The sequence below is a fragment of the Nothoprocta perdicaria genome, unplaced genomic scaffold (genome assembly GCF_003342845.1).
Source record: "Nothoprocta perdicaria isolate Ctin4 unplaced genomic scaffold, notPer1 scaffold_206, whole genome shotgun sequence".
In the NCBI taxonomy this organism is placed as follows: Eukaryota; Metazoa; Chordata; class Aves; order Tinamiformes; family Tinamidae; genus Nothoprocta; species Nothoprocta perdicaria.
In genome coordinates this window covers 1018759-1044620 of record NW_020455272.1, presented here as the reverse complement: position 1 = coordinate 1044620, position 25862 = coordinate 1018759, and the positions used below count along the sequence as shown (strand labels likewise).

Genomic DNA, 25862 nt, shown 5'->3' with positions numbered 1-25862 from the left:
AATAAATRAGGGTGGTGGCCAGAGAGCTGGTTCCTCCACCAGCCCCATCACTGCCTGCACAGGGTGTGCAAGGAAAACGAGGCAGCTCGTGTGGTACCTTCTGCAGGGCCTGCAGAGACACAGAGCTCCACGTGGCCAGCTGATGTTGGAGGAACTGAAGCAACTCCAGGGTTCTGCCAGGGCAACAGCTYGAGGCCCTGCCGTGTGAGGAGTGGGAATATGGGACCCGAGGCCCCCCCAGCTTTCCCCAAATAGGTAAGCTGATATCCCGTGTGATCAATTTCAAAGAGGCTTCTTCACAAAGGCACCACCCAGCCATGTTCTGACTCAGGATCTCAGATCCACCCCACTTTGTATAATGCCTTGAGCAGGGAGCACTGCAGCCCAGACACAAGGGCTTTGAGCAAAATTGGGCAAGAAAGCCAAGACAGATACAAGCCAGATAAGAAAGATACAGGAGCAGCAACAGGTCAGGACYAGTGCTTTGGCGGAGCTCCAGATGCAGCCAGGCCTGGGACATGCAACAGGAGGGATGGCACAGGGTGGATCTGCAGAACTGCAGAGTGGGGAGGCAGCAATAGCGCAGTGCGAGGCATGGAGCTCACGTGCACCAGACCAGGCTGTGGGACTGAACATACACAGGAGCACGTCTGAGAGAGCAGCAGCTCTAGGCCACTGCAGAGCTACCTAAACCTGGGGCGCCAGGAGCTCTGTCCAGCTCTGCTGTCGACAGCRTGCCCCAACAGACCTGCATCCACTGCCCAAATATTCCCTTCTCCCCAACCCCCTTGACACGTTTYCCCCACTCACTTTTATTCTCCTTCATGAAGGTCCACATGTCTCTCTCTTCAGGGCTGTGGGCAAAGGAGCAGTTGCCCACATACTGGCATTTCCTGCCATTTTGTGCATGGATACACAACTGCCGAAAGACAAAAATGAAGAAATAAATGACAGCTCCCAAGAGCTTCACTGCTAGGGAAAACAAGCAGCTTTCCAAGCATCCTTTTTAGCTGTCATCCCCTGCCCTCCACTTCTCTCACCGGGCAGGCCAGCAGGGCAGACACCAGCTGGCCACAGACAACACTGCTCCTCTCTGCCCGGGGCTGGGTGGCAGCTCCAGCAACCTGCCTTGGCTCGGGACCCGTGACTCACCTGCCGGCCTTATCTCCTGCTTCAGCAGTGATTAGTAACTCCTGTCTCCTGCTCAGATCTGCTCTCCTCACCTCGGAGCTCCCACCAAGGCCCGCAACTGCAGAGCGCTCAAGGCTTCGTACGCGGCCTTGTGCCTGCACGTGGATCAGGCGACAACGGCAGATCTTACGTGGTAGGAGAGCAGATCTTACCTCGTAGGAGGGAGAGCAGCTTTCTCCTTTCAGGGAGAAAGGAGAGGGTGACATAAATTACCAATTGCCACTTTCTCTGCTGGGGTTGGATATCTGTAGTTTTCCTCACAGCATGTGGCGTTTTTGATGAGCTCCCAATCTTGCTTTCAAAATACGCTCCAAGATTTTGCAACTAACAGCAGAACAGCAAAGGCAGGGATCAGCTTCTCTCAAGCGCCCTGTCTTGCCTCTCACCCACATTGAGAAACCCTGACCTGAGGGGAAACTTAAATCTCRTTCCCAAACCCTGTGCCAACGAGCTCCTGAGATGCTGGCTGCAKTCTCAGCAGCATCAGGAACTCGTGYACGAGYACGGAGCGGTTTAAACGAGTGCTGCTCCTTTCTGTGCTCCACCCCTGTCGCTGGATGTGGTTGCAACCTTGCTCCCTTCACTTTGCTTTTGCTGCCCACCTCRGCCAAAGCCTGCCTGCTTCTCCAGCAGATCTGCAAGAAACCTGCCCTCAAAGTGCTGTGCCAGGCTGGGAGGGCAAGGAAGGAGGCACCCGGAGGCGCAGGAGGAGGCTCTTACATCGTATTGCTGTGGGAAGTTGCGGATGGAAGGCAGTGGTCGCACAGACACCCACTTCTTCTTTGCTTTGGACATCACCAGCAGGACACGACGTTCCTTTGTCCAACTGAAGGAGAGAGAACAAATCAAGGGAAAGTAAGGGTACAACAAGGATCCTTGTTTTCATCAAGGACCCCTGAATATTAAGATGACCCAATTTTCCAGCCCAGTTTGTCCACATCACTCTTGGGCTGCTCCTAAACACTCACATGTATGACAGAGAGGCCAGTACAAGGGTGTTTTAGGAGGATTTCTGCCACTGTCTATTGTGTATTTCCTGAAATATCTCTTCCCATAAAGTCACAGAAAGATTCCTCCAACTGTTGCGTGACATTGCTGTGGGGTACTACACAACTGCACTCCACTCTCCAGCACTGCCAGTTCTTGTGTAATCCAGTCCACAAAAAGCATTTGGGAATATTTGCTGCCRAAAGGTGCAAGCTACGACAAGCACTGTCTTAGGAACAGGTGCCAGCAAGCGCTAATTCTCCTGCAGCACTAGCAAGGGATCAAAAGGAGACACTCTGGCCAAAACCCCCAGCTCTATTCAGCTGCTGCACAAAGAGGTGTTATTTTCCCTTTCCAGGAAGTGATCCTCCTCCATTCACTTCCTCCAGCAACTGCTGCTTCTCTCTTTTGGATTACAGGTCTTACATTTGCAGTAAGACTCTGGACAGCCTCAGTCCTGTACCCTTAGGAAACTAATATAAAAGGAAGCAGAATGCCTTGAATCATGGCTAATAGCAACATGACAGGCATCTTCAAACAGCAAGGTGTATAAACAAGAGCAGAGGAGACCCATCTGAGTGAGCTTGCTGAGAAGAAATGATAGAGCTGGAAAAATAAAAGGGAACGGTGGGAGTTAGATGGAAAGTGCTAGGAGTAACAGTGTAGCTGTAATGTACCACGCACGAAGCTGGCGACAAATATCCCCCTGGGCACAGAGGGGCTGCTAGGAAGCCTCCCAGGCTCTTCCAAGAAGGCCAAATGAAACCTTGGAGAACATATGGGGAGAAAGCGCGGACCTTGCGGAGGGTGGAGGCAAGAGAGGGCTGCATCGCTCACCAGTGGCGGGCTTTGGCACTACAGTACTTGAGGTCTTTATCTGGCTCCACCAGCTGCCCGTTCCTCCAGCACTGGCCACACACAAATTTCATCTGCAGGTCGAAGGTGCTCGACGTGGGCGCCCGGGTGGAGGCCTGTGAAAGAGAAACCCCCCACGCAGCCCCTCAGCGGACAGAGCCCCYGAGAGCAGCTCCCACCACATCCCACTCCTTGGTTTGGCAGCGTTTCCCGGGTTCTGACGCTTGGCCAGTGGTGCAGCTTCCGACACTGGCAGCTTCCAGGCCTGGCTGTAAACCCCCTGCAGCGGATCCCCACGTGCAGACAAGCCCTGTGCGACCCGCTCCAGTGCCTCCCCGCTGCTCCGCAGGGAGAGCCATCCACGTTCCCCTCCGCCTGCGTGTAGATCCCAAGGGGTGCAGGAAGCCAGGCCACGCCACAGCACAGGACTTACCTCTCCTGCYTGTGAAGCAAGAGGCTCCTGGTGCATCCAGAAGCTGACACCGACATATTTGAGTCTGAGCTGGGTCCTCAGAGCCCTCTCTGGGCAGGTGCCCGTCCCCACCGTTGCCCTGCACTGTGTTACACCCKCAAGGCTAAGCCACGATCCCTGGACAAATGTGCAGCCGGTAATTCACACACCCCACGCTCCCCTGGCCACTTCACTGGCCTTCTCCCTGTGAAAAGGCTGCACTGGGATTAACTGCAACAGACTGAGGAAAAAGGAGTGGATCCTCTATCACCACTGCCTTGCATTTTCTGGCCAAATCCCCGGAGAGCCGTTTACATTTTGCACCACTACCAAAAARCACGAGAGTCTAAAACTGCTGTAAGGCTGCTAAGTCCAGATCATTTCCAAACTGAAGAGCAGGAGTGACTGGAAGCCACTGGCCCCAGGCGCAGGAATATGGAAGGATGTAAAAAAGAAACCACAGCCTAGAAGAACACCCTGGCTTCTGAGCAGACTGCAAGGCAGAGGCTACGTACAGGAACACAGCTCCAGGCCCGTCACCGGACGAGCTGCCGTGCCCTGGCTTCTCTCCCTGCGCAGCTGAGGAGGAGCAGGCAGGCAGACCACGGCCCCGAGGAGGCGGCTTCGGCCACGCGCTGAGCAGCGGCGGCCCCAGCCCTGCCTACGTCCTCCGGCACAGGGAGAGCAGCGGAGCGGGATGCTGCACAATCCAGTCACCTCCCGGGAGAGGCCGCACGAGCCGTCGGCTTCCACGCCGCATCCGCCAGGGCCAGCCTTGGGAAAAGYGGATCTCACCTACCGAGGATCCTCCACCAGGGTGAAAAACCAGCTCATCTGTGTGAAGGACACTGCTCCACCTGTCCCAGCAAGAAGACATTTCTAGACCACCATCATCAGCCTTAAAAAGCACCAGCAGTTCTCTTCTGCTCACCTGCAAGACTGCCCTTCTGCTGGCAAATAYGTGATCCAGTCCATCTGTCACCCTTCACCAACGCTGGTGACCATTTAAAAATATATGCATCAAAGCAGCAGGCAGAACTGCAGGTTGAGGCCAGGGATACTGCAGACGGCAGCGAGCCTCACCAGAAGAATATCCACACTTTCAAACATGTGGCCTTCGAAAAGTGGTTTTAATCACAGAATCCCTAAGGTTGGMAGGGMCCTCTAGAGATCACCTAGTCCAACCCCCTGCTCCAGCAGGGACACCCGGAGCACGGGGCACAGGGCGGCAACCAGGCGGGTTTGGAAGATCTCCAGAGAAGGAGATTCCACAGCCTCCCTGGGCAGCCTGTGCCAGGGCTCTGGCACCCTCACAGGAAAGAATTTTTTTCCTTAAGTTCCTGTCTCCACTTAGTCTGCACAGAAAGTTATTCTACAACTCAGTGGGCTCCAGAAGGCAATACAGATCAGAGATCAAGAAAGTGTTTCTCGGGTAATGCTGGTGAGTCAGACTGTTTTGCTTTGTTTTATAAATTCCGTCAAAAATAGCCCCTGCAGATCTTGCTGAGAGTCACACAAACGGCTGCTCACCTCAGCGCACACGAGCATCCAGGGAAGCAGGAGGAAAGGGAAAACCAAAGCTGCTGCCGTCGCTGCTGGGTGGCTCTGCACAAGCACGACACATCAGGCTGCTGATAAGCAGCAGCGTGCAGAGCAGGGGGCACGTGAGGCTCCGGCAGGCGAGGCCGGGCCGAGAGCCTCGGGCTGTGGCACCACCCCTTGCTAGGAAGCCAGAAAATACAGTGCCAGCTCTGCACCAAGGCAACCACATAAACACACATCTKTGGCATGGCAGTTCTCCACTTGACGTGTTGCTGAAAGCAACAGCCCCAGCACAGCCACTCGCAGCTCCTGTCTCCAAGAACCCTTCTCAGATATTCCAAAAAGCTTCCTGGAGGAGCCGCGAGTCCTTGGGGGGCTCCTTGAGGAGCCTGTGCTACTAGGCCACCTAAGTGAGTGAACTGCACCAAGGGGCAGGCACCCCTTACTAGAGAGAGGGGGGTTTCTTTCCTCCCTATGCTTGAGTTGCTGCCTCTGCAGCTGCCTAGGAAGGCAGAGCAGAACAGCCCCCAGCAGCTCTTGGAAGTCAGCTGAGGGATGAAAGCCCTTGATTCCCAGGATGTGGTGGGGTTGAGGGCACCTACATACCTATAGTCATCTCCTGACACCTGCCTCTTCCCTGCACCGCTACCGGGTTTGCTCCTGCATTGCAGCACTTCGCTGGGAGCCCCGCAAGCACGTGGGACCTGATGTGAGATTTGTGGCAGGTGCTTAGCAAGCAGAGTGTCTTCATCTCCCTTTCCTTGGCAGGTCTCCTGACCTGCACATCACGGCTGCTGCACACCATGCCCGTACACTAGCTGCCTCTTTTCCCTCCTGCGAGCCCCTACCCGCTCCCTATCGGCAAAATCCCTGGGGACAACTTTGCTTCTTGCTGACGAGAAGGTGCCAAGTCAAGCGCAGATCGCGGGGACCAGCGGGAAGGTGGGGGCTGCGTTTACAGCCCTCCCGGGAAGCTGCCTGTGCCAGGCAGCCGGCTGCAAAAGCTGGAGGGATGCTGAGAAAACTCTGAGTCACACGAGCCCGCCTGGATGGCAGGACATAATGGCAAAAGCAAACTCCTCTGGGCAGATGCTGCCAGTCCTGCCCGCAGGGCCGGGGCCACGAGCCAGGGGCTCCCGTGGGAGCCCAGCCCGCTGGCAGAGCCTGGGATGCGGCCGCAGGCCAGGAACCCCGAGTGCTGCCCGAACCCCGAGTGCTGCCCGAACCCCGAGCGGCGCCCAAATGGTCCCTAAACTCGGTCCCTCTGCCCACTCCTCTTGGGCAGAAGCAGCAGGCACCGACATCTCTCTTCCTGATCCGCCACCCCCTGCAAGCCCCAGCAGTCAGAAATGAAGCCCTCATTCCTCCCGTGCTAACCCGCCCAGGCCTCACCTGCTCCAGGGCATGTGCTTGAAGGCCTGCTGTCCGAGGTACTTTTTTCCATCAAGACTCCAGTTAAAATACAAAAATATTCCAGATATTGCTTTATATGTATTGTTAGCAAACACACACACAAATGTGAACGCGTTTAAAAACCTGAATAGCAGTTTGCTTCCCCAATGAAATGGAAAGAAACTTTCCATTTCCAAAGAAATGGCTTACCATAAGGAATAGCTTGTTCTTCCACCAAACAAAGGTGAATTGGAACCTGGAAGGCTCCAAGGAAACCAGCTGTCCACCTATCTTTTCTGCCCCCACACTATACACAGGGAATGATAAGACAGAGCTCTCTGGAAAAGGCAGCCAGATCCACGGCAGGCAGGACAGTCTCTAGACTCTGCTGTTTATGGGGAAGTGCTGGCTGATATAAATCCAACTACTGTCCCTACCTGTGACAGATCAACACTAAAATTTTATCCACTGGGGAAACACAGTTGCCTCTGTCCCTGTGCCATGCTAGGAAGCTATCCTAGCCAGCTCTACCTGAAGGGACCATTCAGATCATCTGAGATCACCTGTCATTTAACATGGGCAGTGGAAACTTGACCCGTAACTTCAGAATCAATCCTACAGCTTCCTGAGAGGCTACAGCAAATTATTTAGGAAGGCAGGCAGTTTGGGGGACTAGAATTTGTTTGCTCTGGACAGCTCCTGCTTCCCACTCCCCAGCCAACGTCTTCTCCCCAGGCCAATTCATATCACAGGAGAAGTAATGGGATGTGGGCATATCTCACTGAGGATTTCTTCAAGGTTGGCTCCATCTCAGGCAGCACAACCAGCAGACGGGAAAAGAGCCTATGGGGAACATCAGTGCAGGTCGCCCAAGTCCTCCTCGTTGGGCTAAGCCTGMTGACTGCACCTGCTCTGCCCAGCCTCGGCGCTCTGCATCTCTCAGGATTAGTCTGTTGGCATGYTGGCAGTCCAGGGAAAGCTGCCACACGTCATGTGGCAGAACACCTCTATATCCTGCAAAACACCCCTACACGGGTGCTCAAGAGATGCACCCGATGGCCACCTCTGCAAAGGAAGCCCTTGGATGAGAGATCCCAAACCAAGGGGAACACACAACACGTTTCTGCTACTGTGGAGGGCACAGGACTTCTCCCGCACCTCAGAGCTTGCTGAGAGGCCTGGAGACTCTCAACTCACTGCTTATGTCTTTTGAAGACAGGTAAAGAACAGAAAATTTGTTCTAAGGGCAAAGGGGTGAAAGTTTAACACAGGGCTGGGCATCATCTGTGCTGGGTTCTGCTCCTACACTACCTGCTCCATTGAAAAAAGATGGTAAAACAGCATCACCCACAGTGAATGGGGTGGGAGAAGACAGAGATGTCCTTTGCTCATGTCTCCAGGGCAAGCTCTTCAGAGGCCTAGAGGGTGCAGCCATGGGCACATTCTCCTGTGCTGAGAGGGGTGGCACAGAGCAGGCAAAGCTCTCGGCCTTCTCCTGGCAAAGGACTGCTAAGATCCTCCATCAGCCYCAGGTGCCTCCTGAGCCGCAAGTTCCACCCACTCCTGCGTTCAGATTATCCCTGTATGTCATGAGTCATTCAACTGCTGTATCATCCCTTGGCCACTAAAGGACAACGGGACTTCTTTGATCTCCACGCTGTGACCATGGTCCCCAAAGTCTCCTGATTTCACTACGAGGCTTTGGCAGGAAGCACCATTCCCTGTGCCTTGCCCTCCCAACCCCGGCAGCTTGATTCCACCCCTGAACAGAGAAGATCAAACACTTCTAAACAAGGCACAAAGCTCATCACTAGCACAGGAAACAGGAAAGCTCTCAGCCATCCTCCTCAATGTCCAGCCTGGTCTGCCTAAGTCTGGCTAGATACAACAACAAGGAGAAAAGGGATAGGAAAGTGCTGGAATAGCAGGGAGAAAATATTGGCTGCAAATCCTGGGTGCCTCTTACCATGCTGTTGGCTGGTTTGCTAGCATGTGCCTCCATCTGCTGCCAATACTTCTTAGATTCCTGCACGATATCTTCATGGGTCATTCCTGGAACCAAGGCAGAGACAGGACTGAGCTCCCCTGCTTCGGTCAATGCAGGAGGGGAGGAAAGGGCTGCAGAGATCCTGGCACCGGGGCTTGGAGCCCTTGGGTGGCTGACCAGTACTCCCAGTCCCACAAGCGTAACACACACATGGGTTGTCAGGGGACCTGCCCCACCACAGAATGTGCTCAAGCACAGGGTGGGGGGTCTCCTAACTCCAGCCCTCCTGTTTTTCACTGGAGTCAGGCAAGAGGGGCAGAGCAAAGCCACCCTTAGATCTGGTGTCCTGCTCAGGCTGCACACAAAGGACACAGACGCTGCTGAACTCTTGACTAGCACCTTAAYCAAGGCTCTCCCCCAAATCCAAATCAAGAAATCTCCCACATGGCCCTAAAGACAAAGGTTTGTTACTTTTGATCTACTGTGTATCAGAGTTTTTGGTCACTGGYCCGAGAGATTACAGATATCCCACTGTTTGAGATATCCAGCTTCTCCAGGATCCCAGAAGTCTCATTCATTTCCTCCTGGGATTAATTACCCTGTTACCTACTTTTAGTTGTGTGTTTGGGGGTCACCCATCAACAAGCAAAGAGAAAATCTGAAATTCAATCAGGGCAAACACAAAGTGCCCCAAGCTAGCAAGGAAAGACAAAAGGTGCAAAACCAACCAAGAAACAGCTGCTTGCATGTAACCTGCAGGGAAAGATCTACAAGGTSTCCTGAATCAGAAAGGAAACTGCCAGAGATAATCTGAAGAATTAGCTCTTGATTAAACCACATGCTGAGGGAATAACCTCTGCTAGCAGAAATYCAGCTGGAGGGGCACTGGGATTCTCAGAGCAGTAAACAGGAGAAAGTTAGCAGAGTAACAGAAACTCTGGCCGCTCATGACGTGGTCTGGCTCCGACAGAGAAAGGCCCTCTTATCTGGGTGCTATAAAGATCTGACACGGCAGCCACAAGAAATTGTAAAGTATCCTATGACTGTCAGCTGATGGCAACAACAGGGGTGCTGAGGGCTGCCTTAATGCAGCTCCCCTGGCACAGAGGGCTGCGAGGCCCCTTGTTTTGCATTTGCTAACAGCTTTTACTAGGGCCTAAGGCATGGGACACAGACACAGTCCCTGATGTGGGGGCCTGTACACTGCAGGCGGTGAGGGACTGTGCATGGACAGCCCTGGTCGTACTTAGGGGAGAAAAACTGTGAGCCTGGGAAACCATGTAGAGAATCAAAACATGGCATGAGATCTCAAAGGGAAAGGACCAAAGTAACCTCTGTCTTTTCGGTTTGGCACACATGTGCCTTGATCCTGGATCCAASAGCAGAACTTGCAAAGGAGTGAATTTCAAATTATGTCCTCAGACCGCTTTCTAAAGCTCCCAGAAATCCAAACTAACTCATCAAGGTCCAGAAATGTCATGGTTGGAAACAAAACAAAACAAAAACCTCCCAAGTTGAAAGGTTGTTTTCCAATACACCAGCTCATGAAGCATGAACTATCCCTAACAGACGCTCTGAGAAACACAAAACCCATGTGTTGACTACTTGTCATGTTCTAGCATCTTTTGCAAGATCATCAATGAGGACAAAGAGACTGGGATTCCCATTGCTAGAAGAAGACAGCACAGTATGTCTGTGCATAGATGCAGTGAACCAGGAAACAGTCCTGTCCTCCAACATGTCCAGATCTGAGAACCTTTTCTCTGCTACTACATTCCTTTATCACTAGGAACACCGCAATGTACCTTGTAAAAGCCCAAGTGGCTGTCAAACACAGCAGCCCACCAGTTTAGCTGGAAGCTGAAGCAGGTTGCGAGTTTACTTCCCCTTTGGAAGTCACATTCAAAGAAAGAAAGCAAGCACAAAACATCTAATCTATTTCTCCTACAGGCTGAAGAAGAGGAGAGAAGGAGGGAGGGAGAGAAGAAACCTCCTTTTCTGTGCACACGAGGAGAGGAAGAGAGCAAGGYGCCCCAAGCACTACAGGCCATCTCACAAGTTCTCAGGGAAGCAGCCCTGGCCTATGCCTCTCTGGCAACAGGCTGCCTAAGAAACCAGTGTAACTTCTTAATTCCCTGTGGCCRCAGGCGAGTGAGGCCAAACAGGAAGCGTAGAAGATGGCATGTGCCACAACGTCTGACTTGTGCATCACTGGCACTCACAAGCCAAGCCAAGGCAGAGGACTGCACTGAACTGCAGTGGCAGGTACTTGAACAGCACTGATTGAAGCTGCCCACATGAAAGCAAGGAATGGTGAGAAGCATTCCCAACCCCTTTTCTCTCTGGAGTACTCCAGTGATCGTGCTGGGTCCTGCGCTAAAGAAGACCTCAGAGTGGGGAAAAAAAGAGAGATCTGGGTAGCATTGTGAGTGGACCAACAAAAGCATCTGCTCTGTCAGCAGCAAGAAAAATGCTCGAGTGTGTCAGAGAAAGAGAACTGAAATTACTGGATACAGCAGTGTCACTGTGTGGCCTGAATATCGTTTCTGTAACAGCCTCTTCAGAGGCAGTTTGTCAAATGCTTTTGGGGAAAGGCCAAGTATCTTGTCATTTTCTACTCTTGGTGAACGTGCTCAGAGTAATTGGAGAGGCACAGTTTTCTTTTTATAACTGCTTTGTCACCTATGTGTGCTCTGATTCTCACTGGGCTGGACTTTCATCCAGGGGCACAACTGCTATTTAGGACCTTCCACGGGACTTAAACACCAAAACATCTACAGTCATTCAGCCCTACCTAAAAATCATTTCAACTTATGAGTGTAATCCCAAGGGAAGGGCTTCCCAGTTTGCAATTTGCAGTAGCACCAGTAGAGGGACAAAGAACAAGCTACCTCACTGAACACCCCAGCCCTGTCTCTGCATCTCAGAGGAGATGAATGAAGTACACCTAAATGTGAGCAACAGCTCCTCTGGCTCCCAAATCACCTTGTTTCTCTCCCAACTAGTCCATGCATGTTCTGGAAAAAAAATCTGGGTATCCACCCCATCAGCCCTGCATCCAGAGCCACACTCACCTGAATACTGCTGCAGCAGCCAGACCTTGAGCTCGATGAAGCTATGAGCAAAGTGGCAACTGTCCTCCCGCAGGCAGCCGTAACGCACCTCGTGCCGGCACACATCGAACTGGAAGTGCTCCTGGAACTGGCGGATCTTGGAGTACTTCAGGGAGGTGGAACGTACAATGTGGACTAGACACCTGCAGCCGAGCCAAGGAGATAGGAAGCATCAGTGGACTGAATCTTCACCCTTTCCTCCTTACAAGTGACCTCCATATATTCAACTGGGCAGGCAACRGATACAGAAACATCAGTGCTGGCAGAGGTGAATTCCCCCCGGGAAATCAAACTCCTTCCTGTCCCTCTGTAGCAACTGTAGGCAGCTATGGTTCATGTCCTGCTTGAGTTTAAGAGATAAAGACACATTTCTAAACAYGCAGCCAAGACATCAACTCATTTGCCTCAAGAAGTCCCCAAGTCTCAAGCTGCCAGGAGGCCAGAACGGGTTATATTACTGCCTACTTGACATGTTTCTTATACTCCTTTTTCTAAACATTCATTACTAGGCAGTCAGAAGCAGGATCCAGAGCTAAGGGATCTTTGGTTTGACCCTTATGTAAAGGCCAAACTCAAAGCCAAATTAAGTCAATGCAAAACTTAGCCTGACCCCAAAGGGCTTGGCTCATGCCTCAAATCCCTTGGCACGAGGAGCAAACATGCAGAGCGAGGCACACCACGCTATTTATCCTGCTTTGAACTGCCCTGTGATGGGAACCCAGGGCGGGGAAAGGAAGAAGGAAACCAGGGTGGAACGGCCTGGGCACGTGAGAGATTCCTCCCATCCACACAAGCAATGTTCACTCACTTGTTGTCATGGAAACTGTGTTTGGCAGAAAGGTTGGAGCAGACAGACGGCGTGTCCTTGGTCCCTTTGCTGATAATCCGAGGTTTGCTGTCAAAGCAAATCTGAGAAGGGAAWAATTAGCATGCTGGGAAAATCTTAGAGAGAAGTGAACCCGAGCCATTTTGGCTTGAGATGGGAAGAAGAGCCAGCCTACTCTGATGTTCAAAGCTAGAACAAGCCTGGTGAAAACTTAGTGGCAGGGCTTTAAAATATAGTAAGTGTATTTTTGGAAACGTTTCAGGACAACATTTTTGGCTTATTCTCAACAATATTTTCCACTGCGGTTGGAAAAACATTGGTCAGATCCACATACTCTTTCCCAGTTGGCCATCAGAGCAAGAACAAGGGAAAGGATGGGGAGAAATGAATAAAAAAAAGAAGTGACTCTACTGCAAGACAACACGTTCCTTTACATCTCACACTGCCAGCCTCCTGCAGGATCCAGAGCTAAAGGCTCCTTGGTTTGATCCTTAAAGGATCCCCTTGGTTTGACCACTGCTGCAGAGTACTAAGAGAGAAAGAGAGGATCCTTCATCAAATCAGCCAGTGGCTCTGCAGTGGTTAACACCAGGGCRACAGGAATGTACACCGGGTGGGAAGCTGTTGCCTTCTGGAGTTTTGATTTTTTTAAAAAAATTASACTTCAAAGCAATATCTCAAGACAGAAGAAACTCCATGTGGTGTGTGCACCCCATTTAGCTGCAAGGGTAAGGAGGGAAAATATATCTCCTTCCTCTTCCACTACTACATGCATCGCTCATTGCCCTTCTGGGAGCAGGGCACTGGCTGCAACTGCATCAAGAGCCCAGACGCCCTCTGAAGACACGGTGTAGGGCAGGTGCCTTCTCCCTCCCRCTAGCTCTGTACCTCACAGAGGAAGGTGAAGATGCCCTGATGTTCCTTCAGGAGCTTGGCAATGGTGAGACTGCTCTGCTTGATCCCACCTAGCGGGTCAAAGAGGAGGTCACGGTTGAGGGTCCCCTTCCTCTCCTCCGTCCACACGTCGATCTCCTCCTGGTGGTACGCGAAGGTGCAGTTATCCCCGTACTTACAGTCCTGCTTGTTAAGCATATCTACAAAGCAACAGACAGCACACACCACCACACAGGGAGGGCGGCCCAGTCAGAAACTACGCTCTCTCTCGTCCCCTCCCACTGCCCGTGCCTCACCAGAGGCTGAAAGCAAGAAACCAGAGCGCAGTGTCTTGGTTTGGTTTAAACCCGTCCCCATCCCCAAGCAGGTCTACACTAGGATCCTTGGGGAAGTCGATCCAAACTAAGGGATAGTAAAAGCTCTCTTATCTTGGCTCTTGCAGTCTCCCCATCTCACTAGGTGACAACGGCTCAGATCTCACGCAAATACCAAGGGATGGGCTGGAGCAGAGGAGCATCCAGAGTGTTTCTGCCAGGGCAGAACCAAAGTCCTGCTTGAGATGCTGCTAGAGGGAGCAGGACTTATGTGGACACATGTATACAGTGCCCACATACACATGTGTATACATGTATATGTGCTGCCAGCAAAGCACGTGTCCACGGAACAGCTCTGAGCCTTCAGCTGTGTGCAGCACCCCACTAGGTCCTTATGATCCCACTTCATGATCCACCACTTTCAAAGCTCCCTTCTTCCTCCACAGACTTGGGAGCTCAGCTGTATGAGGCCTGCAGCCCATGGGCTAATGATGGATGAGGAAAACCCCCAAGGGAGTAGGTGATGCCCACAGAAAGTGCCCTCCCAGCCTTCWCCCGCACATGCCCTACAGCCCCTACCCCACCACCGACAGCCCTATCCCCTCCAGATCACCTTTGCACAGGTAATAGGATCCCACAAAGTTGGTTTTGGTGGGGCGAGGACGGATCCTCTTCCAGGTCTTGTCTTCAGAGTTCTTCAGCCTGCCCAGCAGGATGTCCCGTTTGCACTTGTGCTCCAAGCCTTCCCGGTAGGTATAATCACCAGCCTTGGGCCCTGCAGAAGAGAAGGACCCCATGAGCTGGGCCAAGGGCAAGCCAGGCCTAATGCTGTGGATGGCACAGCAAATACATTACCTGTTTTGGGGTAGCAGATATGACAGGCTTGTTTGAAGACGTGAGTGGATGCCAGGGGATTCTTCACCAGCAGAGCTGTGTTAGGCATTACTGGTTCTGGCTGGGACAGCAGGTGCTCAGTGACTTTAGGCACAGCTGGGTGATTCACTCCACCTAGGCTGACCTGAGGAAAAACACATCCCCTCTCTCCTAAGCTCTTCAGCCACACGGGTAAGAAAGAACTCCTTTCTAATCCCACATCCCATCCTAGTCTCCCAGCAACTACCCTCATTTTCATCCTCATCAAGATTTACACACCCGAGGTTACATCTCCGAAAGAGCTGCATGCAATTTTTCCAAGGATAACAACATGGGATATTAAGCTCAAAGTGTCCCTTTCTTTCTCAGTAAGGTACAACAATTTTCCACTGCCAGTCATGGAACAAAACGGTCCTCCCTTCCCAYTCCTTCTGTTACAACCAGCTCTGCACTTGAAGACTCTCATCTAACCCTACTCCCACCTGAGYGAAAAAGAAGCGCTTATCAAGTTCTTCATATCTTCATGAAGCAGATAAAACTGAGAAGAACAGAGACCTTGTTCTACAGTGACATAATGGGGATAGCAGAGTGACAGAAAACCGAGAAGAGTAATTCTTSGTGGAAATTGGCTAGCCAGGGAACAGCCCTCTCCACACAGACTGGAGACAAATGACAGGGGCAGAACACGTTGTATGGAAAAGCCTTTTGATGGCGGTAGAGAGGTGCAAAGAATCTCACCAGCCACACGAAGCTGGCTTACAGCTCCTCATCTTAAAGAGAACACTGGTCTCCATGACCCTCTGTTGCTCCTACACAACCCCCTGTTGGTCCTACAGCCAAGTTTACGTGGCAATATGCTGGGCTTGCAGATAAAAGATGGAACAAGCGTCTGTCCTGGGGAAGTCTTTACTTGCCTTGCCTCAAGGCAGGAAGCAACACTCACTAGGGCAAGTTAGGAAGAGGGGCTCAAGTTACCTACATCTGCCAAGTCACTACTACCTTGGCTCCAGGGCATCTTGGGACATCAGCGTGAGGAAGCGGCTCACTCACCAMGGCGGATGGCTTTTGGCTGCCAGGTGGGTGTCGCAGCTCCTGGGRGCTGGTTTCTTCTGGGCAAAGGAAGAGAAAAAAGAAAATCCCATACAATAAAAGCGATCACTTCACTTCCAGAAGCTGTTCTACTTACAAAACAACCAACAACTGAAATCCATTTGCTTTATTTATGTCRTAACTTTTTTTTTTGTATTTTTCCGCAAGCAATCCAAATCTTGAAAGAGTTCAAGAACCCTGGCGTCCTCCAAATCTCCCTGAACCTAATTCCACACTGCCCAGTGGCAGCATTCCCAAGGCAGCAGCTCTAAGGTTGTCCAATCCTCAGGCAAATCTGAGCCTACTTTGAGATGACTGACCAATCTCTGCTCCTTTCAAAATATTTTTGTTGGCAACATGTACTGTTGGGCATGACTCAGCTGGGAAACTTGCCTCCCTCTTCCTGGGACAGGAAGGAACCTTCTCCTCAACCTCCATCCCTGTAGAGCTTGGCACCTTGTGACRTGTGAGTGCAGTAACTCTTGTGTCAGGAAACTTACTGCTCTGAAACCAGAGATGGGAGGGACCTCCCAGACATAGGCCATTCTTCTGAAAGGTCCTACATCACATAAAACCCTCAGCAGGATTTTGCCCCTTTGGTCAGAATCATTTGGGGATAGTATGAAAACACTTAGTGGTCTAGTAAATCCTGCCAAGGGAAGTACCCTGGATATCAATCCAGGATTAGACCTCATTGCTCCTCATTATATACTTTTGATGTTCCCTTCTGCTCTGGGAGTTTACATCCTGCACATACTGGTTGTCTGCAATTGCATATCCATAGAGCTCCTTCTTACTAATGAGCTGGACAGACTCAGCTGCTCTGTCCAAGACATTTCTCAGCCCTTGGCACTGGCAAAGGTGTGTGGCAATCTTCTCAGTGCCCAAGGAGAACAACCTCAACATTTCTCCACAGACATAACAGTTCCATCTTCCCTCAGCCCCACACCTACCAATGGCAAAGGAATCCAAGGCATCCAGTGACCCTCTCGTCCCAAAGGAGTCCAGGGCATCGAGCCGTGAGTCTGTGTAGGGGAGCAGATCCAGGGAATCCAGAGAATCTAGAGTGGAGCCTCCACTTCCCCCCGGCGGGGGCTCAAAGGCATCCAGGACAGAGGAGGAGGAGAGCTGCTTGGCGGGATCCACGACGAGGCCGAAGGAGGCCGGTGGCAGCGGGGACGAGACGGGGATGCTGGCTGTCACGACTGGGGGCAGCAGTGGCGTTCCCCCCGGAAACACCGGAATGAGCTGGGGCATCTCCGTGGGCAGGTTGGTAGGAATGGTGCTCTGAACCAGAGACTTCGGGGAATCATGGAAGGGAAGGAGAAACACATGTTAAAAAGGAGGAGCAGAAAATGAGTGYGGAGAGCACAGAGGAAGCAAGAGGCTCCCCCTCAAAAGCATGCTGCATTACCTGGAGAAAAGGATACCCAACAGCTACATCTACCCACAAACTTCCCACAGATCTTCCGAATTATCTGTGCTGCAAATCGCCTGCGCCAAGGCCCCCGAGGAGGTGTCTGGGTACCTGAGTTTGCCAGTCTGCCAAGCAGAGCTCTGTGCTGGGCACCTGAAGCACACACAGCACAGAGGCCGCAGCAGCAGCCTCAGAAGAGCTTGTTGGCTCAAGAGGCTTCCCACACGGATACGATTACTTTGCTTTCAGACCCAAGCTGGCTGACAGTACATCAGTAACASAGGCAACCAAAATCCAGCGTAAGTATCAACACAGATTATCTCTACAGACCTGCTTGAAGAGCTCACGCTCAAGGCAGCCTACACAGAATACCAGGAGAAGAGATCAGCTTTCCTGTGGCAGCACATTCATTTCTCCCCGCACACCTGTTTCAAATCCTCAGACACCAGGAGTCAGGGAGGAGGTGATGGCGGGAGAGGGTTATCTCAGGTACCTTTTGAAGGGSACCTCCATGTAGCTCTATGTGCCACACAGCAAAGCTGGCTTGGAGAGGGAGGACCTCTTTAGATACATACAAGCCCACTGCAGCAATAAAGGAAGGAGTGGGTAAGTTTTGCCAGMGGAACAGCCAAGAGTGAAGAGGACCAGAGCAGCCAGCAGCACCCATGCACTCGTGCTCCAGGAGCCCATCTGGAACAAAACGTAAGAGACTCATGCAGCGCCTGCTCTTACTAGAGGGTACTGGGACCCCTCGGCCAGGGAGTCAAGGAGTGAGTCCAGTTCTTCCCCAATGATGTCGCCATCTGTGAAGTCCTCCACGCTTTCAGGCACTGGCAGGGACACGCAGTCTGAAGAAGGGAGCAAGCTGGCAGCCGGGAGTGAGGTAGGCAGACCCTTCGCGTCGGAGTCAGTGGGCAAAGGGGCCAACCCTTCGCTCACGGGGATGGAGGTGGCCACGGGAGCTGGGAGGCACTGCAGGTCCATAGAGCAGTCTGTGATGGGTGAGAAAGACAGAGAGTCATCCTGAGGAGCCTCTTGCAGTGGACAAGCAGGGTGGCTCGGCAGAAACTGCATTGCAACAGCTCCATCAAACCACGAACACCAAAAATGTCCAGCTTTCCAAGAGAAGGGACGTGGTTTCGAGCGTTCTTGCTCTTTGATTTTTGCTCTCAATCTCTTATGTCTCAAAAATAGCCAAATCATGCTCTAAGGGTCAGTGCAAAGACCCACTGTCATGATCTGGCAACCAGGTACAACAACCACAAGCCAGTTCCTGAATTTGCTGTGGCCAGGACTGAAGTGCAGGGGCACAGAATCCAATTTCTCTGTAACCTACTACCTGGCATTTTCTTTAACGTCCCCCACTGGTGCGCCTGGTGGCCACCACTGCCTCCTTTGCTCCTTGGAGTTTCAATACCCCTACTGAAAGCTTGCTTACCCACGCACCCTCTCTGAACTCTTAGCCATCCTAACTCACAGAAGATAAAACACAAGGTGCAGCTGAAAAGAGAGGCAAAGATCAGGGGCTCAGACCAGCTTGGGCTGTGTCCCCAACAAGCCCCAGCAGACTCGCAGAGCTGTCTGACCCAAGTAGATTCCCTGCTCTCGAGGGCCTCCATATGCCCGTGAGCAGCAGGCTGTGACCCACAGTGCTCCCGACACCTCAGTCAGCCAACAGCCCCTCCTGAACCGTCTGATCAAAGRGGGAGGGTTTTTTCCTAACGCTTCCCTAACTCTCTTGTGTAACACTGTTGAAAAGTTGAGATGTTCCCAACATGCAAAATAAATCTCTGCTAAGTGAAGTTAAGGTTATAGGCACATACTCTTCTATGAAGTATTTTACTCTAAAAAAAAAAAAAAAAGAAAAAAAAAAAAAAAAAAGGTTAAAAAAAATGATAGAAATTCCAGAAAGGCAGCATTATGTTTCTGGTTCTCAAACCAAGCACCCAAGCTACCTTAATTCTGCCCCTGTGCAGATGACCCGGAATGAAAGAAGAGAAATCAGAAAAAGATGCCACCTTTTGCATTTATGCAGAAGTTGCACTGTAGCTGTGATGCTCTAAGGCTATAAGTAAAAAAAAAAAACTTGGAGGGAGAGGCAGTAGCTTTTGTGAAATTGGTTAAAAAAGGGGGGGGGAGAAAGAAACTAGACAAACTTCTGAGCACACAAATCTCAATCCAAAAAGAGATACTGTTTCCTTATCTACACAAGCTCTGCTTTCTCAGCCACCATGAAGACTTGGATATTCTCTCCTAACCCAGTCTAAGTGAGCCACACTGCTGGCCTATATATCACAAGTTCACGGATCAGGGACTAGGCTGATGTCACGCTTAGAGAGAGCTCAGCAAATCCACAGTGCTTGCAAATCCCCAAACCTGGGACAAAACGACAGCAGGAGCTGACATACACGCYGTATCTCTCACCTCGCTGGGAGCACCATGCAGCTGCCTTCAACCTTTCCTCCTGCATCTGCTCTGACCAGGCGTGTGGATGGGCAGAGGCACCAGAGGCCACACGGTGGCAAAAGGTGGGGAACCAGATGGAAAAGGCAAAGSGAAAACAAAGATTTCCTCTCCAGAACCTCCTGAGTGTCATCAAATGAAAGTGTATGCTGTACCTTAAGGGATCCAGCCCAGTTTTCTAGCACGGCAGCAGGGCACATTTATCACAGGCAGCAGCTCAAAAGGCACCAGAAACCTTCTTGGTTATAGAGGCCAAGCTGTGCCCCAGCTCAGGCTCAGCCTAGGCCCCACGGCCCCTTGCAACGACTTGTGCTCAGCCCACCTCCCTATAGTGGGTTCCAGCTGGGCTCAGAAACCAGCCATTTAGCTTCCCCTGGTGCTGGCTTCATCACTGGCAGCTCTGCCAGATTTCCCTCTGCACAAAGGGACAGTTTGTGTCTTCCCACTTTTTTTCAGATGTTGAAATATAGAGTCCTGTGGAGATCCCTCCAGGGGCCAATAAGTAGTTTGGGACATGCTAGTGGGGCCAGGGACATGTGCAGGGGAGGAGCAGAACGGGCTCACAATGACACGACCTCAAGAATCCAGAAGTTTGAGCTTCTCTGAGGAACAAATGAGGCCCTCCAGTTCCCAGTCACACTGGGAAGCAGAGAGAGGCCCTCACACACCCTCAGAGGCTAAAAGCCCTGAGTGTGTGGTAGAAAGGCACAGGCACCCAGGCTCCCCTGTGCATGTGAASGGCAAAGAGAAAAGAGAACAGATTCTGGAATGAACGAGGGGGAAAACAGGGTCAAGTGGTTCCCCCTCTCTGGCCATCCAAATCCTTGTTGCCCTTTCAGCCACTTCRTCTCCATTCCTACCCCCTCCACTACCCCTCCTTTCCCATCCCTGCTTTCCTCTGGATTCCTCCTCCTACTGATCCCACTCAGCAGCCACCATGCCCACATGCTAGATACCCTCTTTTCCAAAAAGCCCACATACCTGCTGCACTCACCTCATGTTTGTTCCAACTGCGAACAAAACAGAACAAGGACCTCAACAACAACAACACCCAAAACAGCCTTCTTGGATGGGCAGGTTGCAGGCACACACCTGCCTTCTATCCCCACTGCCTCTTTCTGTCAGAGCTGGGACATAAAAACCCCATATACTATTATTATTATTATTAGCAGTAGTAGTAGTAGTTYAGTGGAGGTCTCATCTATCCATTTCCCCCAAATCACCCAGCTCCTGCCAAAACTAGCAGAAATCCTCTTGGGCCATGCCCACACTTTGTACTTGGTCCAAACACTTACCAGCCTACCCCAGAGAGGCAAGAATGGGCTTTTAAAGACCTTGTTTCTACCTCTGCTTCCTCAAATGGCAGCAATTCTCCACTGCACTGGCTGGCCAAGGCCACGCTGAGACAGATTTGAGCATTTACTTGGGCAGGGCAGGGCTCAGTGACTCATTTYGACTTCAAGCAAATCATGGGTGAAGGAGCTTCAGGAATTTGCATCTCAAGAAAACCAAACTTTGCTCAAATATGTCTGAACGTGGGGTATTCAAGGCACCCCGCACTCACAGCCCTCCTCAAGGTACACCAAATCTGAGGGCAGTGGGACGAAGCATGAGACAGTTTCCAGTTTCTTTGACCACATCTCCTAGCAGAAAAGGTTCTCTCTGCCTGAACTACACAGGGGCTGGCACGCTGCTCTTGTACAAAAACCCAGTTAGGAGGGAGCTTGCTGGAAGGAGTCACTCGTCACTCTGCAGTGAGAGGCAAGATGATGTGAAATACTCCCCTTGTTTCACCAAACTGGGTCTCGGGTTTGCACTCAATTACTGAATTGGTATTCAAGGCAGAACTAACATGTTTTCTAAAATTGACATCAAAAGAACCCCGATTATAAAATTAGGATCTTTCTATAAAAAGAAAATAGCTAATGCAGTGGTAAATCTTTGTATTTAACACTGTGGCTGTCTTCTAAAGGAGCAGAGACTGACTCCAAGGCACCACTTAGATGTGCCAGCACGTGACGATGGCCAAAGCATTTAGCTCTCCAGAGGGGCAGAGTTAAGGTCACTTGTTTTCCGGCAGGAGAAAAGCAACCAAGTATCCCCCCTTTCTGCTCCTCCTACTTTCCTAACAGAGCACACGGCTCTCCTTGGATGCCTCCCAACTCCCTTTGTTTTAATTTCCTCCATCTCAACTTCTTGGAGGACAATATGTACACAGCGCACAAAGGGCAGCCCACAACCTTAATTTCACTTGATCTGTACAGTTCTGGTTGGGAGTTTAAAGCAAAACCTCACTTTGCCAAGACCAGCTTTAGGAAGGCACTACTGGTGGGAGCTGTGCACCTCAGCAGATCCTTTTAATTCCCAAAGGTGTCCCTCGCTGGGCCTGGATGAAAAGCTTTTCTGTCAGAGGTGCTAATATGCAGCCATCTGCTTTGCCTCATTTTCCTCTCCATGAGTGTCTCAGTAACTGACCATTTGTAAGAAGTAAGGAATTTGTAAGAAGTAAGGAAAAAAACATCCGAGTTAATGACAAACCCACCCACATGACAATGATGAACCTCTCAGGCACCGAAGCCTGGTCAGACACCTTCCTGAAGTGACAAAAGCCAGAGAGGTCAAGTGTCTTTACCTGTTTCGATGTCATCTATCGAACCCAATCCATTGGAAGTGGTCTGCAAACATAACGTAGGGAAAGGGAGAAAAATTATGACCAGAAGTTCCTCTTTCAAGAGACAGTCACACCACAAAGATGACCCTTTACTACTCCCAAATTTCTTTTCCTTATGACTCTCTCAGGACAAGATCCTTAAGACCAACAAGGGCCATTCAAGGCCATTCAKCCAAACAGTTTATTCTTTTTTTACCTCCAGTAGTGCTCAAAATCTGTTGCTGTGTAACATTACGGTACAGGAACATCAACTCTGCATAACATCCAATCATGCAATCAAATCTGTACGTAAAAGTGTGTGGGGTTTTTTTTCCTTTTTTTTCCCACAAGTGGATGAAAATACTGTATCCCAAGTCCCAGGACAAATCAATCAGGCAGCCCCATGCAGTGCAAGATCTGATTAGCCTCATCTTACGCAATGTTCCTTTTCTTAGTTCACATAGTTTGCAATCTAATAACCACAAACTTTTAGAGCCATCTCAAAACAGGAAAAGGTTTTCGCCAAAGCAACTGCTGACTTAGAGCTTCAGGCAAGGAACAAAATAAGCCCATATTTTACAGAAACATAAACACGAGCATGCTTTTGGCTTAAAATTGTAAAGGCCCTAGAAAAGTATTACATTCCAGCTAATGCATCTACTGCAGTGATTTTTGTAACCCTTAGTTTTTGCAGGATTTTCACTTCTTGTAAAAAGAAGTATTTTCAAATCAAAAACTAGGCATAACTACAAAAACAAAAGGTGACTTGTTCTGCTACAAAGGCAGCTCACTGAACAGTGGCATGTAAGTTGACTCACTACTATCCCCATCTTGAACTAAGTGCTCATCTTTACAATTTTAGAATTTGTCTGTTTGCTTTCAGGAAAAACGTCAAATACCAAGTGAAAACACCAAAAATGTTCTTTGTTTGTTTGTCAGTTGCAAAGTACAGAAATCAGCTATTCTTTGTGTTTTGGTTTAGTATTTGCACAGCAACCTGATCATGCTTGATCTCCGTGGGGACAGGACAATCCAAAGAACACATCAATATTTATTCTGTGTACCTTGCTCTCCTGTGTTCAATGGAACTGATTTCACATAACTTCACTTTTTTATATTTCTTTGGCAGTTGCACTTTCTGATTTTCACTTATTGTTGCCCTAACTACACAAAAACTAGAAAACTGGAACTCATTTAAAATACAAAAGAAACCAAACACAGTATCTAAAATAAATAACATCTTCAATGACCTAATTGATGACCACAAAGTGTTTTCACTGGAAATATTTTTTCCTTGAAAATATTCCTTAAGAGGGAAACACTAATTCATATATTTAAAACTTAAAAGATGGCAATAAATTTGTCTGGAAATAAAACCCAGAAGCATTAGCAATATATATGAACAGTGAGAATCACAGGAACTTTACCTGATTTGATAAACTGACTGACGTGCCATTAGTGAGTAAAGAGAACGTTTCCAATTCCTGCTGCAAGGAAGAGAGAGGTCTTAGAACAGAGACATGTGCTGAATGAGTGCAAACCAGGTAAAGCTGGGTTATAACATGGTTTCCTTTCAGGTATAATCCATTTAATAGCACAGAATAGGATTCCTTTTCATTTCAGAAGGGGGAAAAAAGCCACCTCAGAATGCATACCATGCAACACAAAGGTACAGCTTACCCGATTTGCAAAAGGCTGCACATTTATTCTGGCCACCTCAGTGCAAAACACACACCATTCAACACAGCAAAATGAAAAATCACCTCCAAAAAGACATTTTTTTGCCTTTTCGTTAAAAAAAAAAAAAAGACTTTAAAAAATTTGGGCAAGGCACTAAAGCCTTGGAATGAAAGGTAGCAAGCTGCTAGCAAAATACCAGTTGCTACATTTCAACTAATCAAAAGCACTTCGGCCTTTTTTATCTTTATTTATTTCTAGCACACAGTTGCTTTAAGCCCATCTCCACCGAGTAACATGACAGCAGCACAAATGTGATAGGGCAACGCACCGAGCAGCTGCAGAAATATTTCTGAGCAAAACTTCCCTTTTTTGGAGACCCTTTCGGAGTGCTGAGAGTTGCTACACTGTCAAGAGTTTTTTAGGGAGGCCAATCACCCACAGGAGCTTTTCAATGGCCAGACTTTAAGCTGCTCCCTATGCATAAGCAGCCACCGTTACCTCAAAAGCTCCCTGCAGACTGKGAGCACCAAATCGCTTCCCTCTGCTGAGGGGCTCTTCGGAGGTGGTGCATGATTTGGAAGGGCACCGAGCCAGTGCCAGGGGCGCAGCCAGGYGGAGCGGGCTCCCGCACACCGGCGGTCCATCCCACTGGGAATCTGAGCCAAGACTGCCCCGGAAATGGAGTCCCTTCCTCCCGAAAACGCCTCTTGGCATCTCAGGGGCTGAGCATGGAGGCTCTATCAGAGTGCAAGCTGTGGCCAGACGCCCTCTAGCTCCATCCCCGGGTACATATTTTAAAAAAACAACAGAATACCACAGAACTTTATTTTTTTTTCCCTTCTTTTAATTCAGGTTACGCATCCAGCCACTGAGGTGAATTCACAGGACTCATGACTCACTTCCCACTGTCGCCCTTCCTGACATTTGGCCAGATGGGCACCTGTGAAGCTACCAAAGTGGAGGTCCTCTCTTCACTGCAAAGCAAGTTTATGGGATAGTGACCACATGAGCCAYCTCTGATACAAAGCCCGGCCCCGCGCCAAGATGGCAGAGGATCCCTCCCTTCCGACACATAACCAGGATGCAAAACCTCCTCTAGGATGAAGCCACGTGCCCTTGCTGCACCAGCGGCCTCTCCTCCAGAACTGCCAGGCTCTACCCTGCTCAGCTGGGGACACAGGAAACACCCTGGCAGGCGACACTGGGCAGCGATGGGGTTAGAAAGGGGTCAAGGCAGAAGCAAGGCAGAAGGTGGGGACAAGGAGAGAGTACTCAGGGAYCCACTGGAGAGGTGGCAGGCTGCCATATGAGTGTGGGTAACTGCAGAGCAGCACCTACTGCTTTCGTAAAAGTGAATCTGCAAGAGCCAAGGGACGGTTACTCTTAAAAGAAAAATAAATAATAATAAAAAGAAAGCCATACCTGAGGCCTCTTGTACGCTTTTCGAACTCTCAGGCCCAGCTTCTGGGCCAGCTCCTGTCCCAGCTGCGTGACGCTTTCATCCTAGGGCCAAACCCATTGAAGAACGGTGTCAGTTTTGTCTCCAAGGCACACATAATGCAACACAGGAGCACGTGGCTGTGGCTCCCCACGCTGGGCTGGGGCCAGGGGCCTCCCTTGCAGCCAGCAGCAGGAAGGCAACTGCCAGGGGCAGCTCCAAGAGTCCATGCAGACCTGAGCACTCCTGCCACTCAGCACGTAGAGATACCAAGGTTCTACCAGGAAGGACCTCTCCCCACACACTTTCAGTGCTGCAGAAAATGAGAAGCAATTCTCTGCCTCCAAGGAAGGACCCACTCTTCGAATGCAGGGTTCAGGGTCCCCACCAGCAGGACAGGCCCTGGAGGGGCTGTCACTGGCTATCAGCGGTCCTCATGCCAGGGCCTGATACAATTTCCACAAAGTCCCTGTATCTGGGAAGAAGAAGGAGCTTAGCACAGCCTGCTCTGTTCCTCTCTGCCCACCACAGAGCTTATAATCACCTAATAATGAATTTTTGTATGCACACAGGGTTCATTCTTTTTTTTTTTTTTCTTTCTTTCTTTTTTACTTTAACTATTACCAAGTCTTAAGCTTCCAACTTAATTGTTAACAAGGCATTTTTACTGACTTCAGCTCTGGTTAAACAGCCTCAGCTC

The 25862-nt window shown here is 50.3% G+C and overlaps 1 protein-coding gene across 1 annotated transcript in view; it reads right to left on the bottom strand.

Annotated features, from left to right (window-relative positions):
• Positions 1-25862, bottom strand: part of ZC3H7B (zinc finger CCCH-type containing 7B) — a 43443-nt gene that overhangs the window by 5574 nt on the left and 12007 nt on the right. Inside the window, exons 6-20 of the mRNA XM_026038257.1 lie at positions 25147-25227; positions 23472-23528; positions 22027-22069; positions 17664-17923; positions 16468-16813; positions 15476-15534; positions 14408-14507; positions 14166-14327; positions 13233-13438; positions 12327-12427; positions 11480-11661; positions 8385-8470; positions 3016-3149; positions 1912-2017; positions 811-919 (exon numbers count right to left, since the gene is read on the bottom strand). Of these exons, the coding sequence (XP_025894042.1) occupies positions 811-919; positions 1912-2017; positions 3016-3149; positions 8385-8470; positions 11480-11661; positions 12327-12427; positions 13233-13438; positions 14166-14327; positions 14408-14507; positions 15476-15534; positions 16468-16813; positions 17664-17923; positions 22027-22069; positions 23472-23528; positions 25147-25227 (2032 nt within the window). The remainder of the gene's footprint in view (positions 1-810; positions 920-1911; positions 2018-3015; positions 3150-8384; positions 8471-11479; positions 11662-12326; positions 12428-13232; positions 13439-14165; positions 14328-14407; positions 14508-15475; positions 15535-16467; positions 16814-17663; positions 17924-22026; positions 22070-23471; positions 23529-25146; positions 25228-25862) is intronic.